Source organism: Hippoglossus stenolepis, chromosome 2, assembly GCF_022539355.2.
Source record: "Hippoglossus stenolepis isolate QCI-W04-F060 chromosome 2, HSTE1.2, whole genome shotgun sequence".
NCBI lineage: Eukaryota > Metazoa > Chordata > Actinopteri > Pleuronectiformes > Pleuronectidae > Hippoglossus > Hippoglossus stenolepis.
In genome coordinates this window covers 9,455,467-9,472,605 of record NC_061484.1, presented here as the reverse complement: position 1 = coordinate 9,472,605, position 17,139 = coordinate 9,455,467, and the positions used below count along the sequence as shown (strand labels likewise).

Genomic DNA, 17,139 nt, shown 5'->3' with positions numbered 1-17,139 from the left:
CACCATCAAACTACACAATCTGATGCACTGCAGGTAGATCATCCACAGTGAGAAACAACACACACACTACTGGTGAAGACAACACTTGCAATTTGAATGTTTTTATTTTAAGTTTTTAAAAACAAGTTGTAAAAAATAACAAAACAAAAAAAAAAATACAGAATACAATAACAAATTCTACCGGAGAGGAAAAAAAAAAATGTTCCAACAATAATGTTGTCGAAATTAAACAGAGGGCAGTCAAACACACAAACACATACATGCACACACACAACTGACCCACATACACATGTAGGACAGTTGGTGCTTATTACAGCCACACGTTTTCTGTTCAGTAGCATACACTGTATACAGACACACACAACCCCTGTGAGGAAAATAATTACAACGAATAAAATTAAAATAAGAAATCTTCGTGGCAGGAAAAATACACCTGCAACTTAAACACTGGGAATGTTAAAAAAAAAAAAAGGTATCAAGAATAAAAAAGAAAAGAAAAAAATGACCAAAAATTTGCAACTGTTTTTTTCCTACAAACACAATTTTTGAATATATTCAAAATACTGCTTGACAGTTTTTACCCTCAAGAAATAGAAGGGGAAAACCAGTAAAATGTGAGATGCTGTTGTGCTAGTTTACAAGAAAATGCTCAATATTTCACATTAAAAGAAAAAAGAATCTATCAGATGTATTACAAGGTGTGGGTGAGGTGAAGGGGCAAATTTAATAGTCCCAAGTAGTGCTTTGATCAACGCATGGGCAAAATCAGTTCCCTTTTTCCTTTCTTCAAATTTGACTTTAAAAAACAAACGAGGAGGTTCGAAATAAAAAATGTCAGGGTTGATGAGTAACCTATGGTCTTGTCTTATTAAATCCAAAAGGGAAACCTCTTGACAGGAAAAACAAACAAGTCCAGAGAACCATCGCAGCCGTCCAACGGACCAAACCACTGTTTACTGGCCCTGAAAAGACAGGAGACACCACAGAAAGAATATGATTAAATCAATTATTGCTCTGAGAAGAAATATAAATACAGTTTTATGCAGAATCAATAATCACTTACCAGGTCTCAAATCATGCTAAAAATAGACGTTTGCAGCTGCTGAACTGAACAAAAACGAATGGCTGCTAATTTCTCTGCTTCTACAAAGTGATATTAATCTGGTTGCTCCCTGCCAGGATGGTGATCTAACCTTGTAATTTTACCAAAGTGTCAAAAGTCAATCTGTGTGGCAAAGACAATTAAAAGAAATGTTTTTAAAACCAACATCTACTCTTTATGTTACAGATCTTCATTATGGGACGTTGAAATGCGTTGAAAACACAGCACACAATAATCCTACAGCATGTGATATGTTGTTATTTCTGAATAAAAACCAGTAGACACGTTTTTGAAGGTGTTTGTTACTGTGCTGTTTGTTCTGGCGTATTTCATGGGTGTTTTCGTTCTGTTTATACTTAGAATTCCAGTTTAATATTTTTTACGCAGGCCTATTAATCTGCTGTATTCTCTTTTTCTCCTTTCACAGAAGTGCTGTAGGTGAGTGAAATATTAATGTTCCATTGTTTATCTTGCTGTACACAGTATTCTTGTCAGTTAAGGGTCTGCAATCAATGAGAAAATGAGGGGGAATCCAAATTAACATCCTTAATGACTGTCACGGTATTGAATCCTAGACACAAGAAGGCTGAGTTCGAAAATCGTCCTATGAAATGGGTATTGAACATTTTGGCCAGTAGATACATTTCAGGCAGGTTAATGTTTGGGCTCTCTTGACCTTGACAATTACAAAATGTATTTTTAACACTGATTATGCATACGGTACCTGTTGTCCCTGCTGTGGACCACCTGGCTGTCCAGGTGCCTGCCCTCCCTGTCCATAATAGGCAGCCTGCTGTCTGTAGTACTCAGCCCAGGCTGCACTGTAGTCCTGCTGGCCTCCAGCTGCAGCTCCTCCTCCTGCCACTGCCGCTGCTGCTGGGGCGGCAGCTGGAGCAACTGCCGCTGCTCCTCCAGCTGGCTGAGCTGGAAAAATACCACACAAACAGTATGTTATTTTACAGAATAATAATTAAGTACCTCTGCCAAGGCGTTTGTGTTTTGGTCTGCATTTGTTTGTTGTCTGTTGGTTAATTATCAGGATTACATCAACACTACCAAACAGATTACCATAAAATAATATTTGTGTGAAATTTAAGATAAAATAATCCTTTATTAGTCCCACATTGGGGAATTTTGCAATATTACAGAAGCAAGAGTCACAAATAGGCATCAGTAAGCAATACTAAGTAACATGCAATACTTAAGTGTAAGGAAATATAAAAAATATGGGAAAATATTTGGGTACAGATCCAAATAAAAATATGGATCTAGTGAGTTTTAAATGTGGTTTCACAAGGGACCTGTTGGGCCTTGACGGAGGTATGTGCTCTAGGTGAGTGCCCCTCTATTTAAAAATAGGGATGTCACTTAAAGGAATGGCAATATTTATATTAAGTCTCGTCTCAAATGTCACACAAAACACATTCTGACAGAACTGTTTCAGTAAATCTTACTTACCCATGCCCATCTTCTTGTAGTACTCCTCCCAAGCCTTGGTGTAGTCTGGCTGACCTCCTGGGGCCTGTGCTGCTTGGCTCTGGTCTCCAGGTGCTGCTGCTGGGGCAGCTCCTGGAGCCTGGCCTGGCATGGCACCCCCTGGCTGCTGACCATAATATTGTGCATAGTATGCTGCCCATGCTGCGTTCGGGTCTGCTGCTGCTGCTTTATCTAAAAATAAAAGATGAAATAAATCAAAAGGTAGAAGCTTTTGTATTTATGTATGGTAACACAATGGTGTGAATGGAAGAGCAAAAAATGTGTTACTGACTTGGGTCATGTGGGCCTGGGGCTTGCCATTGCTGATAATTATTTCCCCAACCCTGAGGACAGTACTGGGGGCCACCAGGTGCAGCTCCACTGCAGAGAGGGACATGACAGATTAAGAACATAAACTGCCTCAATATATCAATTTAAGATAACAGAAAATCCACCACTGGTGCATTAAAGAGCTGCTTGTGGGTTTTACTTACTGGGGAGCACCTCCAGGGGGCCCTGCATTATATGGATTGGGGTTATAGGGACCCATCGGACCCCCTGGGCCTCCGGGACCAGGACTACCACCCACTGGACACAATGGAGCCTGGCGGGAAAAAAAGAAGCCAATTTAATAATCAGTTACGTGGCCATATTCTTCGTGCAGCTATTTGATTTGTGTTTTATATCTACTATGTGAGCAACTTAAACAAACCTCTATCTTCTCTTCTATGAGCTGCTTCGCATGGTCAATCTGTTGTGGGGACCCTCGGATGATGAACAATTTGAAGTTTGGGTCACCGTTTGGAGGGGGCTGACGAGATATTTCAACAAATGCACCGGTCTGTTGGTTGATAGACTTGACGTTCTCCCCTCCTCTGCCAATGACAAGCCCACATTTGTGAGCCGGAATAGAGAAGGTCATCTCTCCACCAGGAGGACCCCAGTTACCCTGGCCTCTACCCCGCCCTCGACCACCAGGCGGCATACCTGCACCAGGACCTGGGGGGCCCTGTGGAAGAAACAGAAATGGATTCTTTTGTCATTAACACAGACATCAAGAGCAACACTTAGAAGACATCATGGTCTCTGTACCTACCCCCTGTCCACCCTCCTCTCTGGCACGGATGCTCTGTAGCAGGTCAGTGATGACCGATGCAGCGTGCTGACACTGGTCTGGCGGACCCATAATATGGGCAATTTTTTCAGGACCAGTACCATCATCTGTAAGGAACGACAAGGACATGCAAGTTTATCAATGAGGGCTTATAATGGAAAAACAAAAAGGGTGAAGTTTAAGGCGTGGAAGAGTCCACCGCGAAATATGCATTTCTGAAAATACTTCAGTTAATTTTCAATGATATTGAACCATATTTCTTCATAACTACTAAGAGCAGCTGTAACACTAACTAGCGACAGACATAATGGCACAATAAGAATCGTTACGATAGGGTAAAAATAAAATACTACGAATGATAAAAATGAATGGACACAAGTATTGAGATTTCTACAGTTTTGCCTTAAACATAGTCTTTGTTTTACCGCAGAGTTAAAGCAGTATTAAAGCTATTATTGGTCATTAATATTTTTGACATTTAATGAAATATGATGCAGTTTGATATTCCAAAAGTGTTTTGCAAGTTCACCTGGTTTAAACTGTATCTTCACTCCAGCATCGCCCTGGATCTTCTTTATCATCTCCCCATTTCGACCAATCACAACTCCCACAGAGTGGCGGGGCACCGCTATCTGTAGAATTACGAAAAAGAAAATGTCATGACTGCTCAAACCTGCTGAGTCTAATAATAGAAACCATGTTAACTATACTGAGCTTTTAATGTGCAATATTACGTACCTCGATGCCACCACCACCTCCGCCGCCACCACCACCGCCTCCGCCTCCGCCACCGCCGCCACCACCACCACCGCCGCCACCACCACCACCGCCGCCGCCTCCCATCCTTGATCCGTATTCACTCCTCTCTCCAAAACCAGCATGATCCCTCTCTCGTAGAATCTCATTGACCATCTCTTTTGCTTGCTACAAAAAAAAGGTGAAAAGTAAGATATGACCAAAACAGTAGGCATTTTCCTCTTTACTACAACTTTCTCCTTGGTCCACAACGTACCTGCACTTTGTAGGGGTCTCCAATGATGCGTAGCGGCTTGTCTACGTTTGGTGGCTGGGATCCATCTTGAATAAGTATCATTTTAACTCCAGCTCGCTCCTAGGAATTTGTAGGTTACATTGATTATAGACACATGGCAAAGTAACTTAATCTCTCTTTTAACAATAATACTATTCACCATTTGTACAAAAGAGACAAGATGCCCTCTGATTCTCACCTGTAGCTGTCTGATGGTCTCTCCTCCTTTGCCTATGATGAGGCCAGCCTTGCCGGCAGGGATGATCATCTCCTGCATCGAACCTGCCTGCCCATTGGTCGACTCGTGACCCCTGGACACTATGTCATCTATGAGGGCCTTGGCTCTCCTGAAGGCAAATTAAGTTTAAAAGAGGGCAATGGTGATTAAAGAAGTCCAAGTCAACACGAAATACAAGCAATTTAGTGAATAGGTCACAATATTCTGACTCAAATATGAAGTGTGAGCAGCTTCAACTGCACATAAAGTATTCCATTTCTTGGACAGCTGCAACAATTAGAACTGCTGACTTATGCCTCTTTCTGCATGGTCAGATCAAGGGAAACTTTGAGAGTAGTTTAGTTACGGGATAATTTGAATATTTTACCCATTTGTTCACACTCAAACTTGTGGCTGTCTGTTTTGAGTCTTGCCTAAAGATGAGGGTGTAGCTCTGGAGTTATTAACCAACTCCACCTAATGTTAATGATTATTCTTAGATGTTACAAACATTTCATTGTTTGGCTGTGCATGTTGTGGTGACAACTCTTGTACCCTCAGGAGCTTCTACGGCTTTTAACCTCCACTGACTTCCACATATCTTATATCTATTTATCGACAGTAAGGACTACAGTCATGGTTTAACTTTGGCAATCTTAGTAAACAGTATCTTCTATACTGCCCCATCAAGAGAAAGTCTTGAAATTGAGGCCAAACTCTAAGAAATGTCCCAGTTGTGTAAGTCTTTGCCATTGCACAACTAAACACCATATAGTTGCAAATGTTATTAAATGTTAGCCAATTTCCAACTTCAACCTTAACGTTAGTGACAGATCATTTCATTATAACTTCCATAGTTTGTGAGATTATACCTCAATCTCTGGAGAAGTTTAAGAGTGTCATTACCTTTGACCGAAGCTGCTATTTCATCCCATAACAACCATGAACAAAAAACAAACTCTGCCTATGAGAGTTGAGTGAAGTGGTTGGCATTACAAATTATTTTACACATGAATATGAACACCAACTTACTGTATGGCATCTGGTGACCCTGTCAGAGAAACAGTTCTTTCGGAAAGTCCTGCACTGTCTGTGAATTAATATGAAAAGATATGTCAATCCAAGAGTAGTGGGAAAACCCATTATGTTGATTCAGCAAATACAGGAAAAGCACAGCTCACCATGAGCAATCTGGACCTTGCAGCCAGAATCCTGTTGTATTTTGTTGATCTGTTCACCTCCTCGACCAATGACTTTTGGGACAACAGCAAGCACATTTAGATTTTAGTTTGAACATGTGTAACTCAGTCATGAGGACATTGTTTGTATGGTTTAGAAATAGTATGAAAGTTTACTCACTGAGGCCGACCATGGCATCAGGCACGTTGCACTCTTCAGTCATTGTAGAGGGCCTGACACTAAAGAAAGTTGAAAAAAAATATTGTAATATAATAAAAGTTTATAATAAAAAATTCTGTCATGACCATATGCTACAAACGTGTTTATGTAAAAGAAAAAACTAAATAAGCACTATACCTTTGTTGGGACAGAGCAGCGAGCTGAGCGCCAATAGCTGTAGGAGAAGTACAACTGGTGAGTGGTTGGATACTGAGCCGAGCGAGTTAGTAATAGGATCAACGTGGGTATTCAAACTTACACAATGAAGAATCTCTTTCACTCTGTGATGCTACCTTCTTGGCATCGGGTTCATCTAGGGGAAAGAAAAAGTGAGTCTAACATAATTGACAAACAAATGCAGACGTTTGTGCCTGTTGGAGCTAAATTTTAACCTGCTTCTTCCAAGGATCGTTTTTGTGGTGTGAATGGATAACTCTCAGCTCCTCCGTTGTTGCTCCCTGAGGGGACACCGTCTCCACCGATCTTAGCTGCAATCTACAAAGAGGGGAAGACTGGATCAAGCCTTTGCAACACAACCTAAAATACCAAGGACTTTCAGGGATGCATGCTTTGTTTTAAGTTTTTCACCATCGCCATTACCAGTAAGTGAGCCTTTAAACCATTAACCTTTATTGTGATCATTGCAACTAAAGAACAGCTGTAATGGCACACCAGATCAACTTAATCAAGGAGTTCAAACCCATTACTAACTGATGGGGTCAGCAGGTTGTCTAGGCTTTAGGACTAAAAACATGTAATTGGGTATTTATCAGGCAGGGAGGATTTAACTAAAAATGGAATGAGTAAGAACTAAGGGGGTAGTGCCAAGTATCACAGAAAATGTAAGAGCCAGTACTTTCAGAGCTTGACTTATACTAGGGATTAAAAGTTATGAAATCTTTTCTACTTAAAATGTAACCAGTCGTATTATTTTTTTTACATACATCTCAGAAGTACTTTAATTGAACTACAGGGAAATACAATACTTCTTGCGGGTAGGGATTCAATGTGCAAGTTTCTAGTGTGTGATGTCTTTACAGATTGTTAAATGTCTTCCTCCATTGTTATGTTGCGGTGAACTTAATATATTTGGGTTCGAAGCTGCTCTTCAAACAAATCAGTTGCTGCCCAAGGCTTTTGTTGAATGTGCGAGCCATGTTGAACAGATAATAAACTAAGGAATTAATCGCGATAAGACCAAGACAAAATGATAAGTTGCAACCATGACCTCGTTTACTTCATACAAAGACGTGTAACGTGCAACTCTGGCCTCAAGCTATAAAGAATTAGCCACTGTGTATTGAACTACTACTCACTAAATAACCTAATTCTTTTGTTCAGTTGTCGGCAGAAATCGCCACAATACAATCAGATAACATAACTGCAAGACAAAAATCATTCGCATCCATTGTCTTTTGATTGTGATTCGTTACTAAAACGAGGTTTCACAGACGAGGAGGACATAACTTCATGATGTGGTTACCGTTAACCTCACAACTAACCTCGCTAACTTAGCCTAAGGAGCTAGCTCCATTTAACTTAGCTCAAAACATCCTGCTGACTCTATTCGATGTGTTTGTAGGATATGGTGAACTACAATGTTAGCGCGGCTCGGCCCAGGCCTGCAAACCCCTTTCAGTGTATCCCTCAACCCGGCGGGAGTTTTAGACAAATAACTAGCATTGCTGTTAGCTACCTAGCTCGTTAGCTAGCGAGTCCGGCACGGCTAACGTCACGGGTGATTAAGCTAGCTGCTGTGTCCCGGCAGCTAACTAGCTCCTCGGGGCCGTCCTCGTTAGAAGCCCCGCTCGTTGGTTACCTGTCTGGCTCGTTGTACAGCGTCGGCAAAAGCATCATTTTTCATCCCAGCATTGACTCCGTTCGTCGGCACACCGCCGTATTCAGACATGCTGCTCACAAGGGGCAATCAGACACACAGGGGGCAGGCTGGATGGCTGCGGCCGGGTCGAGCTGCGCAGAAGCGGGAAGGCTACACGGGAGCGTAGGAGGAGGGGGGGGCACCAATGTAAGAGACGCGGGACCACGCCGGCAAACTTCAGGGCTTAAATCCAACCAATCAATCCCGCTACCTCCGTCCACCCGGGTTTTCTTCCTCCTCTTCTTCTCTGCACGGGGTAGGGTGGACGGCCAACGTGACGTGGGTAAACAGCTCCACCCCCTGGACCGGAGGGTAAACTACACCCCGTCGAGGACTATTGTTTTATTTACAATAACGACACATCATATTTACAAGGTAACAAGGTCAACATTATTTATTTATACAATTTTTTTGACTCTTGTTATAGTGAATTCATCAATGGAGACAATGTATGAAACTGAAATATTTTAAATTCTTTGATTTTGTTCAGAATAATAAATACCGTCCTTTTTCTTTTTACTACTGTGATCTATATTTGCTTAGTAACAGGAACTCCACTGATCTATTCAGTCATTAAAAAATGGTAAAAAGGTAAAATGATCAAATTTGTTATTTTTGTTTTTAAATTATTTGTTTATTCGTTTCAATGTGTTAAGATAAAATGTTGTATTAATTACTACAACAGTTGACAAGAAATAATGTCATTTTTGATAATTATTGTTTAAATGACAATGAAAGTTGATCACTCAAATATTCAAATGTATGCATTGTCCTTTTTTTAAAGTCTTCATATATATGTTTAATGGAAAGCTTGCCTGTAACCTGTCAGCTTCACCTGCTATGCAACTTCAAGACTCCTTTAAGAGTTAGCAATGTCTTGGAATTTACAAAGTGGAAATGTACCAGTTAAACACTGCATCTACAAATAGAGCTTAACTATAAAGTAATGTCCAGGAAACTTATGGCAAGATCCATTATAAAACATTGCCAAAAACATCTTGCATTTAATATTTGTTGGCAAAATGTTAAGTCAAACTGCACGAGTTGTGCTTCTTTGCATTTTATTACATCTTCATTTGCTTGTTTACTGCACAGCTAGAGCTAATCGGTGAACGTTTAAAGAATGGACAAACCATAACATGTTTAATATCAATGTAACAGAAGCTCAGAGTATGATTTGATCAGCTACTGCAGCACGGAAACTAAAGGCAACAGGGCTGAACAAAGTGGCTGTTGTGAGGTGGAGGAGGTGATTCATGACCTGGTATTAGTGCAGTGATCTTGCATCTCTAAAATGAAATGGAGACAAAGTTGCATTAAAAAAAAAAGGAGCACCATGCATGCATTTATTTGCACCTTCCATAATAAATACTGACAGTTCCAAACCGTTCTTTGTCATTAAAAGTAATTTCTTGTTATTCTATTATACAGGTTGTTCTCTCCATTATAATGTTAAAACTGCACTATGTGAACATACAGTTTATAAAAATACTATATGGCACTGGACCTTAATTTGTTTTTCAAACATAACAAAACAAACACACCATTTTGCAAAGGGATCAATCATATAACATTTTACATTAAGCCCTGTTGTGTTGTACTTTAGTATTTGTAACATTTGTTTAAGACATGCCAATCAAAGTGCTGGCTCAAACTTCACCAGACTTCAGAGACTTCCACTTGCAGAACAGGAAATTGGATCAATCCTCCCACCAGTCCTTTAGCGTCTCTACATATCACCTAGGAGAGAAAATAATGCCGCAGGATTGTAACATGGCTTCTGGCATGGCTCCTGTTTGTTCTCAAGCAGGTTCATGCAAGTTTCCATCTGTCCAAGTTAATGCAGTAGCAGGAGGCTAGTAGGTTAGCTTTCACTCAACTGCTGACATGCACTGTAATGCCGTAAATCACACTTCTTCACAGCAGCTGCCACTTCAGGTGTGATGTGGTCCATCCGTTCCATGGTTTGTTTTCCCTCCTGTGATTTTCAACCTGAAAAGTCAAAACTTTCATCCCCGTCGAGGCCCATTTCCTCATGCACTGCCAACACGTCTGTACGTGCACATCGATAAAACCCAAGCACAAGTCATCCATCCTTTTCTACCCTTTCCCCTTCCCTGCCCTCCTACCCTCGATGTCCACTCCCAGGATGATCCTCGTGTATTCGTAGACAACGTAGGACACACTGACAGCAGGAACGACCTTCAGCAGGTTGGGGGAAATTCCTCTATAAAGTCCGACGAAGCCCTCCTGAGTAACAATGTTGTGAAGCAAGGCCAACATGGAGGGTTTCGGGGTTCCCTTCTCTAAAGCTGAGGAGAGAGAAAAGGGCCTTCACTAACTCATTGTTCTATCTCATTACATGTAACTCTGTAAATGTGGTGTCTACTGTGTTCTTTGGAGGAAATAGATTTGTTATTATGCCGTTGGTAACCATTTCCCAAAGCATACCAGACATCGAATGCGACACTGGAAACAGTGGTTTAAAAAAAAGTCTTAATTCAAGGTCCACATACTTTTCTTCTCAGCTTTCAACCACATCTCAATATTAAAGTCCAACACATCTTGTGCTCTTCCTGAGGATTGATTATGGAGTGAGTAAGGAGCAAGTTGAAAGCTCCAAAAAAAACTAGCAAGTGGATCCTGAGTTACATTTTATTCTCATAAATAAGAATTAAAGTTTTAGACAGATTTCACACTTGCCAGGGTTCATTGAACTATGACCCAGGCCGGCAGCTTTAAAAATCAAATGTACCTTTATTATTGCTTTGACAGAATTACATCAGGGTCACATCATATGTCGTTTGTACATTCAGTGATACCACAGCATTCAAAGCTATTCAGCCGCTGAACAGCAACATTTTAATGCAATGAACAACCACTCATCTGTCATCTTAACTCCAGGTCCAGTAATCAGCTTTCAACCACATCTCTTGGGCTTTAGATGCGGTTAAAAAGCCCTAGTGAAAAATGAGCAAGTGGACCATTAGTACTTTTTCTTTTTTTTTTAAATCAAACTACAGTTTCTTTCCACAGTTTCCATGTTGACACATTGTTTGTTAGAATTTCTGACAAACACCTCTGGATTAAGTTGCTTTTCAGATTGGTTCAAATATGCATTTTCCTTTATTGGACAGTTTGGGAGGAAGCAAATAGGAAAGCGAGAGGAGGTGTGACATGCAATAAAGGTCTAAGGTCAGAATCAAATCGTGGAGGCTGTGGTTATGCAGCGTGCACTGTGACCATTCTGCCACAAGAGGGGCTGCACTGAAAATAAACTCATGGCTCACTTGGAGTTAGGGAATCAACATTATGTGATTGCATAGATAAAAAATCTCACAGATGAATGGTGTTCATCGCTTCAGTAGAGCTCAGAGACTTGGAAAATAAATACCCATGAGCACTGAAGCTCCTCTGGTGGCTCTGCACTTAAGTTTGACACTATTTTGGATTTGTTCTCATCTGTCACCCACCTGTCTGTATATTAGAATGACCCTTACCCTGTGCCTGCATTCGGGTGCGGATCAGTACCAGTGGGTAACTTGCTAGCTGTCCACAGGTGCTGGAGACAGCACCGCAGCCGACCAGCACCATGACCCCTGGGTCGGCCAGACCTCTGTTCCTGTTCAGCCAGGCAAACTTCAGAGTCTGAGAAACAACGAGAGCGAGAAGACGTTAAAACTCAGAGGAGAAACAGGAAGTGCTGTGAGGGCTGTGCGCTATCATGGTTATCTAACCTCATAGACAGCCAGGTCAATACCAGCGTAGGGAACAATACTCAGCAGGTTGGGTATGTAACCCTTGTAGAAGGCCGTGACACCTTCCTTCTGTAAGATGTGTTTGGCACAGTCTGCGATTCCTGAGAACTGGCCTGTGTTTCTCAGTGTGAGCCGAGTTTTCAGCACCTGTAGGGAACACAAAGAGGAGATGCAAAAAGGACGGTGAGAAAGAGAAAAGAAGTCAAGCGTTTTCCTCGTCATTCATGCAAACCAGAAAGTGCCTTTTCCATCCTACATGAACGTTCTTATAAGTATATTACCCAGATATTACCTCCATTGGATAGATGGCCGTCTGTGCTGTAGCTCCTGCAAGAGAGCCAGCAACAAACCTCTCATGAACCCTCAGAGTTCTTGTTTCATTGCTGCCACGCATCACATTCTTGATCTATGTAGCGTTAAAGCAACAAGAAGAGTAAATTATTAAATGGAGTGTTGTTAAAAGACAGATTCAACCATTTTGTGAATGGTTCAGTCTATTTGTTTTCTTGCCGAGACTTGGATAAGCTACCTTAGTTTAGCAGTAAGACTGGGAATAAATAATAGGCTGTATATGAAAATGGACGACATGACAGCTCCTCAAAATTGAAGCCAAATAGTTGTGATGGAATATTTCTTGATTTGGAGCAGGAACTTCCTGGAGTCTTTTGGTCAACCTGAGGTTGCAAGACAGCCAGAAAAACCTCCAGAAAATTACAGCTTCAAGTTGCTGCTGTGTGTTCCACCTGCTCATAGGCTGTGAACTTGATTGCAGTCTCTGGGGCAATTTTAAGAACATTGATTCCGTTGCCTCTCCACAACGACCGCAGTCCTCCTTCTTTCACCATGAACTGAAAACTGTTCAGCACGTTGCCGCTGAACATGAAGGAACCATGAACCTGGAAGAGCAGAGCAGGAAGGTTATCAGAGAAACATGTCACACAAAGGTAGTAACTCATGAATGATTATTTTACAAGATCGTAATCGTCCCCGACCGACCTGTCGAAAGACTTTGAGACGGTCCAAGGGGGCGGTTCCAGTTCGTGATACAGATCCAGCCATGGCTCCGGCCATCAGCTGCCGCCACACATACCCCGACTTCTTCTCCTCTTCTGAAAATTCATCTGGGACTGTGAGCTGCTCACCTATATCCAACATCTACTGAGGTTATGGGGGCGTATAAGTGTGACATATGAGAAAAATAATGAGGAGGGAAGACAGAGAGAGTTGAGCACACAAGTTAACACACTGCTTTGTTTTGTTTTTTTGAAAGTGTGCATGTTTGAGTGTGCTTAACCTCACCATCGAGCGTTTCCAGTAGCGTGCCACGTCCTCCATATTAGTGATGGGCTTAAACAGGAAGTAGTCACGCCACTCATTCCAGTCAATTGTCATGGTACCATCCTTGTCAATACTGGGTGACAAACATATATAAACAATTGTGGGACATTATGTTTTTCATAGCAGAAAGTAGCATCATTAAGTAGACACAAAGATATGGAAGGTAGGAACAATAGTTTGCATGATCCATGATCCACTATGATTCCAACACCTCTCTGGCCACATCAGCCAGATGAAGGCGCTGTGTGTCTTTTGCATTCAGAAATTGTGAAAGTTTGATGAATCATATCAGGACACACAGCTCAGATCAGATGTGTGATGTATAAAAAGACTCACTGAATATCTAGTAACCATTTACTATTTAACACAATCAGAGAGGATTACTAAGAGGAAGTGGAGTTTGTTTTCTTAAATTGTGTTTACAAGACAAATAATCAATATATATATTTTTCAGACCGTAGTAGAATCCTGGTGGCTTCCTCGTGACTGATGTCCACACCAATGGTGCGTAGACAGTGCTGGATCTCCGCTGCATCAACCTGACCTGCAAATATCCACCAATCACACACAGTGAGAAGTAACTAAATATGGACATTTGACGTGACAGTGAAATTATTTATCATTTCGAGTGTGTTCATAGATGCATACAGACCATCATTATTCCTGTCCAGTCTGCTAAACATGAGTTTGAGCTGTTTTTCATGGGTGCGGAGATACTGTGTGAACTCCTCAAAGTCCAGTACTCCGTCATGGTTAGTGTCCCCAGTCTGGACAATCTGAAAGTAGAGACAGCCAAGTCAATGAGAAATGAAGGTCTGGACTTTCAGCTGTTATTTAGTCAGGGACCAAAAAACAAACAGTTCATTCCAAGATTGGTTGCAAACAAAGGCTGTATGAGTTACAGTCTGAAAGCCAAATATGCCTCTATGATACAGCTCAGAGAGATGCTTGGCCTTTCTCGCTCACTGGCAGTGGCAGCAGGATCCTCGCTGGTAAAACCAGACATCATATCATGCTACTCGATTATTGTATTATTGTACATCTATGATTAATTCTTTATAACATATGTTAGCAGCAAATACAACACAGGTGACCCTGACAGCTGTGAAATCAAGGTTACACTCACAGTTTGCTGTCTAAACCTCGACCTTGCCATCTGTCGGGCAAATATTGCTACAGCATGTTGTGTATTTGAGGAATTACATACATCCTACAGTTTGTTCTAATGTAATTTAAGTATGCTACACATACAGATGTTACAAAAACAAAAACTGATTTCATGCTGTAATATAAAATCATTACACCTCTTATTTATCAGCCAGCTGGCATCTTGTGTTTGTGGCAGTTGTTTATGAGAAGTTATTTAGGAGGTTTTGCTAGTTTATCGCAGCATAAACATTGAATTAATATTATTTAAAATGCACTCTATTTTAAAGTGGCAGAAAGGGTGGATAAACAAATCAAATAACATTATGAACAATCAGAATCTCATTTATCATGCTTACATACAAAAAAAAAGCAATCCAATCCTATTACTGGAATATTATCAGAAGGTTTTGAAAAAGTCAGCCCAGAGAATAAATCTATATGTAAAAGGTTGTTTAAATGACAATTATATTCCAATAAGAAAGAAAAGTGTCAGTTTGGACAGTGATCTATATGTGAAAAAACTGTGAGACCGAGAGAAAGGTTACCATTCTCATCTTACAGAGGCCTACTGCTTGTACCAAAATAGATGCCATGCTGTGCTTTATATACACACACACACACACGCACACAGAGAGTGAGAAGAAGAAGTAACATGTGACAAAGTGACAGTGAGACTTGTCTTCTTGGCGACCCACACACTTCTTTCCAAAACAGACAGACTGACCGAGCGTAGAGAAACAGACTGTGTGTATTCACAATAAAGGTTTTCTGTTGATGTCCTTGGCTCCTGCTGAGGTCTGAGGACTTTTTACATAAGGAGAGATGGGAAATATCTCACAGGCTGTAAGATGATGAGAGCAGGACGACCAGCTCTATCTTAATTGACTGAGATTCTTGAATCAGACCATGAGAAGTATTTTAATACCTTAATGTAAACAACTGTTCTTTTTAAATGCCAATATACATGTAGCACCCACAGCCCTCATATTGTAAATGTCACTGCATGATATCAAACAAACAGGTGTCCTACCCTATCAAAGGAGCCTCTGGAAAGCCCTCGGCCTGCCAGTCCTGTCCGCAGTTCAACGATGTCGATGCGTCCATCTTTGTTGAGGTCCAGCTGATCAAACAGCTCAGCATAGCTCTTCTCCCTGTCATGGTCTGGACCAGGGGATTCACCGCCCTGGCAGTGAACCCATGGGAACCAAGCCCGTCGGGCTCCCATAACTGGTGCCACTGGTGTCAGCTGATGGGATACAGGGGCATCGGTGTAATCACAATACAACCCAGCATTAATTACAACTTATCGAGCCTTCATTTACTTAGTTGATGAAAATTGAGGCAGCAGAAAATCTTTTTCATTTACACTTTCTTCCACAGTGTGAAAAACTGGTGCCTACATTAACCATTATGCAATTTGAACACCACCTTCACCCTTATCCCACACCAATTTGTTCAAATCATCGACTGTACGTAAAAAGATTCCCCAAAGTGAAGCCAAAGCATCTTGATTGCCACCTGGTGGTTGGCCGCAGAATAGGTCATAAACCCTGCCTCTTATCGTATCCGAGATCTTTTTGTATTCAATTCCAAACAGTGAGAGGAAGTGGAGACACGTCGTCCATCTTTATGTGCGGTCTATGGTTCAGACATTCATGTGTGTTATGCTAGTAGCAGCTGGTGTGAAGTCACAGCCTCAGAGATAAGGAGCCAGCCTCACTATTAACCTCAACTCGATGTCCTCACAACATTCAGTTCTATTTTTTTTTATTAACTCATGTGACATGACATGAGGCAACTGTGCAGCTCCCTCTAGTGCCACAAAAGGCTTCATGCAACTTCTCCCCACATGCATTAAAAACAAACGGACCTCATTAAACAGACGAGGGAAAAAATAATGTTTCTGCTCAACAAAGTGTTTCTATTTGTGTCTACTTATTGACGAGTGACCACAAACAGTTACCTTATGATAACAACATGTCACCAGTAAAGACCCAGGTTACACTGTATATGCAGTGGTCTACCTACTTCAACACTTCACAGTCCATCAGGGCGCCACATTTTATTAGAATTAGTTGAGTTGTATCAAAAAGCTCGAGTCAAAGGGTCAGATCTATTCCAGGACAGGTTTGTTTCTGGTTAGTTTTCTGCGCTGCAGCTGTTTCTGTGTCCACCTTCTCAACCACCATCTAATATATTCAGAACTGCGTTTACTGCTCGAACAGGCTAAACATGTCAATGTCTATGGGATTATGTAGCTTCGAAGGACTAAACCGTAGTGACTCACTGCTTATCTCAAGAACGACCCGCCGCCCATGGTCGGACACGGAGGATCAGGATCAGGACTGCAGCTGGAGCCCAGTTAACTGGATCTGAGTCCTTCCTGAAACAGGTCTGAGTCTGACGAGCAGCAGCTTCCTCTGGATCCAGATCCCGCGGCTCCAGGAGTGTGTGTGTGTGTGTGTGGCTGTGTTCACACCATAGACTGAGTATAAACAGGCTCACACCGAGGATCGCTCCGTGTCCTGGATCCCAATGAGACTCAGGCTGAGGAAGCAGGAAGCGAGAGACACGCACAGCCCCCAGGCTTGCAGAGCGTGTGGGTGCGCGCATGTGTCTGTGTGCGCATGTGTGTGTGTGGGTTTAAGGCTATAGGGTTAGGCATGAACTGGCCATGG

The 17,139-nt window shown here is 41.6% G+C and overlaps 2 protein-coding genes across 7 annotated transcripts; both read right to left on the bottom strand.

Moving 5' to 3' along the window:
• Positions 1-85: 85 nt before the first annotated feature.
• Positions 86-8,573, bottom strand: LOC118118358 (KH-type splicing regulatory protein). 2 transcript variants are annotated; one of them, XM_035171531.2, is made up of 18 exons: positions 8,157-8,573; positions 6,730-6,832; positions 6,597-6,650; positions 6,476-6,512; positions 6,299-6,357; positions 6,121-6,192; positions 5,972-6,029; positions 4,922-5,069; positions 4,705-4,803; positions 4,431-4,616; positions 4,222-4,324; positions 3,675-3,799; positions 3,291-3,587; positions 3,073-3,182; positions 2,871-2,959; positions 2,561-2,770; positions 1,827-2,026; positions 86-962 (listed from the first exon to the last, which is right to left on the bottom strand). In XM_035171531.2, exons 1-18 carry the CDS (start codon positions 8,244-8,246, stop codon positions 954-956), a joined length of 2,049 nt encoding a protein of 682 aa, XP_035027422.1. In that variant the 5' UTR covers positions 8,247-8,573; the 3' UTR covers positions 86-953. The 2 variants fall into 2 exon arrangements, with proteins under 2 accessions (XP_035027422.1, XP_035027430.1); XM_035171539.2 differs by having other exon boundaries at positions 8,034-8,171.
• A 954-nt stretch (positions 8,574-9,527) lies between these two features.
• On the bottom strand, positions 9,528-17,061 carry slc25a23a (solute carrier family 25 member 23a). 5 transcript variants are annotated; one of them, XM_035171652.1, is made up of 12 exons: positions 16,749-17,061; positions 15,492-15,707; positions 13,965-14,088; positions 13,769-13,856; positions 13,274-13,385; positions 12,971-13,129; positions 12,718-12,870; positions 12,267-12,380; positions 11,954-12,121; positions 11,717-11,864; positions 10,346-10,528; positions 9,528-9,956 (listed from the first exon to the last, which is right to left on the bottom strand). In XM_035171652.1, exons 2-12 carry the CDS (start codon positions 15,684-15,686, stop codon positions 9,946-9,948), a joined length of 1,455 nt encoding a protein of 484 aa, XP_035027543.1. In that variant the 5' UTR covers positions 15,687-15,707; positions 16,749-17,061; the 3' UTR covers positions 9,528-9,945. The 5 variants fall into 5 exon arrangements, with proteins under 5 accessions (XP_035027543.1, XP_035027526.1, XP_035027535.1 ...); XM_035171635.1 differs by having other exon boundaries at positions 9,528-10,528; XM_035171644.1 differs by lacking the exon at positions 16,749-17,061 and adding an exon at positions 15,784-16,205 and having other exon boundaries at positions 9,528-10,528.
• Between the last annotated feature and the right edge of the window lie 78 nt (positions 17,062-17,139).